Here is a 2,283-nt window from a genome sequence, read left to right on the forward strand (position 1 = left end):
ACCTTAATCTAAAAAGGTGCTGCATCAAATTGGGAGTGAGGTGCATTGGCATGGACACATGATGAAGTTCATGCTGCCCATTCCAGAAGACCATTTTCCATAGTCTGTGTACAAATGAGTTTGTCATTACCCCTAACCTCACATAAATACTTATTTCCCTAATCTGTTTGTAATACAGCAAAAGCTGTGTTAACTGGCACTTTATTAGTTGGGAAACTCTCTATTAACCGGCATCCGAGGGATGCAGCAAAAGCAAAACTGAAAGTACCACTTCCAGGTTTCGCTGCTGCTGCAAGCAGAGTTCTTGCCACTTCTTCAGCCCACGGCCCAGGACAAAGCAGCCTGCACAGGGCTCCCTTCCCTGTCCCCTGGAACACTGACACCAGGGAGTGCACCAGACAGTGCACATTTGATTAACTGGAATATTTGATTAACCAGCATCCCCCATGCCTGGGAGATGCCAGATAACAGAGCTTTTACTGTATTTTTTTTCTTAGGATTTGCCTTAGTCCTTTTAGGCTTTTAACCTAAAAGTATTAGTTTTCCATGATGGTTAATTTGTATCTAACTGAATTTGCTAATGACATCCTACCATTTCTTCATTTTGTTTCTGTTTCAGAAACTTAGTCAAACCTATTGCTGTACAGTCTAAAGAAAAGGAAGATCGTTATGTGGATACGTATAAGGTACTTTAAAATATTAAATTTTTACATGTATGCATCTGATATTTAAAACCAAAATAAGAGGGAGACTTTGTATAATACGTGTCCATAGATGAGAATCTGGGTTTTGAAGGATTTTCATTTTCAATGTGTAAGGTCCTGTGAATGTTCTCCACGATGTGGATGGATTCTCCTCTTATATTTTTGTCTCTGTGTACCCAAAAATATTGATACAAAATCAGCGTAATCCTACAAATCATAATGCACTTTTTAGCACCCTTTTTAATATATCATGGTTATTGAATTCATTACTTATCACATCTAATATACTAAACTGACTGAAAAAGCTAGAGAAACATGTAAATTTCAGTGCTTTCCATAATCTAAAAATTATGTTACTAATATACAACAGCTATGTTTGCCTTCAAATATCTTTAGTCATTTAGACTAAGTGCGCCGTAAATGTAAGTGCTGCTTCATTGAAGATCAATGCAATTGGAAAACTAGAACTAATCGTTTAAGCTACTGCTGTTATATTACCCCACTAACACTGGCTGCTGTCGCTGTTAAATAGTTTTGTTGACCCTATAAATAGAACTTTGTTCCTGGTGCCTTTTAAAGTCCATAGAGAATGTCTTGGGGCTGGATTCATCAAAATGTGGGCCTTACAGTTGCATCTGCAAAGGCTTGTTTTTAAAGTGTGTGGAAAAACCTGACCTTGTGGTGCTTCTGGGGACTTGGAACATTAATTGAACATGTTGTCAGGTGTGTCCCCTCAGCAGGGAGCTTGGATCATCTGGCGGGATTCCCAGCTATGGGAGCATATGGTGAGCCCTTACAGCTAGGAGTCCTGTCATCTGCCAGCTCCCAGTGGCTGTGAGCTTCATCAGCTGAGGGGGCACTCAGCCACAGGAGCTTGCTACTTTCTGGTACAGGGGGAGCCTGTGATCATGATCCTGGGCTCCCCCTGCACCAGCAATAAGGCATGGTAGGATTTGATGAGCAGTCCCACAATATCCATATGTGCATGGCAGAAGATGTGACTGAGTGGGCTCACACATCAGATCCCATTGCACCTTTACCTGCACATCTGGCAGGGGCCTCAGTTTCTCTTGAAATTATGACCTAGGCTCATAAGTCATATCTGAAAATTGAGTAAATCTAGCTTTCCTTCTGAAAACTTGCACTGTCCCTTCAAATTTTCCACACCCAAGATTAGGTTTTTGGATATAAAGGTCCAGATAAAGTATCTCGGATGCGAGTTCCTGCATAATGCTTCCAAGGTTTTTTCTTTTTAAAGCTGCAAAGAGAGCCTGATCTAAGCCATAAGTTATCTGTTTCTGACCAAAAGATGGCAAGCATCATGTTAGCTAAACTCATGTCAAACAAGACTTAACTACAAATGGAAAATAAGATAAACTATTTCAGTACCTTTGCAGAAAACCATAGCTAATATTTTGCTAAGATGCAATTAATAGATGGAATATTCACTTAAAATAGAGTAGGATGTTCTCTCTGTAGAAAAGTTAATTTTATATTGAAGGAAAGCAGGAACAGTTTCTTTCAGATAAGTTTTTTGGCAAGAGGTAGCACCAGTGAAGTGTGAAAGTTTTATCTCCCT

General features: G+C 39.7%; 1 protein-coding gene across 5 annotated transcripts in view; it reads left to right on the top strand.

The window, feature by feature from the left end:
* The window catches only part of LYST (lysosomal trafficking regulator), a 167,272-nt gene that overhangs the window by 135,043 nt on the left and 29,946 nt on the right, over positions 1–2,283 (top strand). For all 5 annotated transcript variants that reach the window (XM_019527155.1, XM_019527154.1, XM_019527153.1 and 2 more), the window contains exon 40: positions 620–686. In XM_019527155.1, the coding sequence (XP_019382700.1) occupies positions 620–686 (67 nt within the window). The remainder of the gene's footprint in view (positions 1–619; positions 687–2,283) is intronic.

Source organism: Gavialis gangeticus, unplaced genomic scaffold, assembly GCF_001723915.1.
Source record: "Gavialis gangeticus isolate Ggan-Ray unplaced genomic scaffold, GavGan_comp1, whole genome shotgun sequence".
NCBI classification, from domain to species: Eukaryota; Metazoa; Chordata; order Crocodylia; family Gavialidae; genus Gavialis; species Gavialis gangeticus.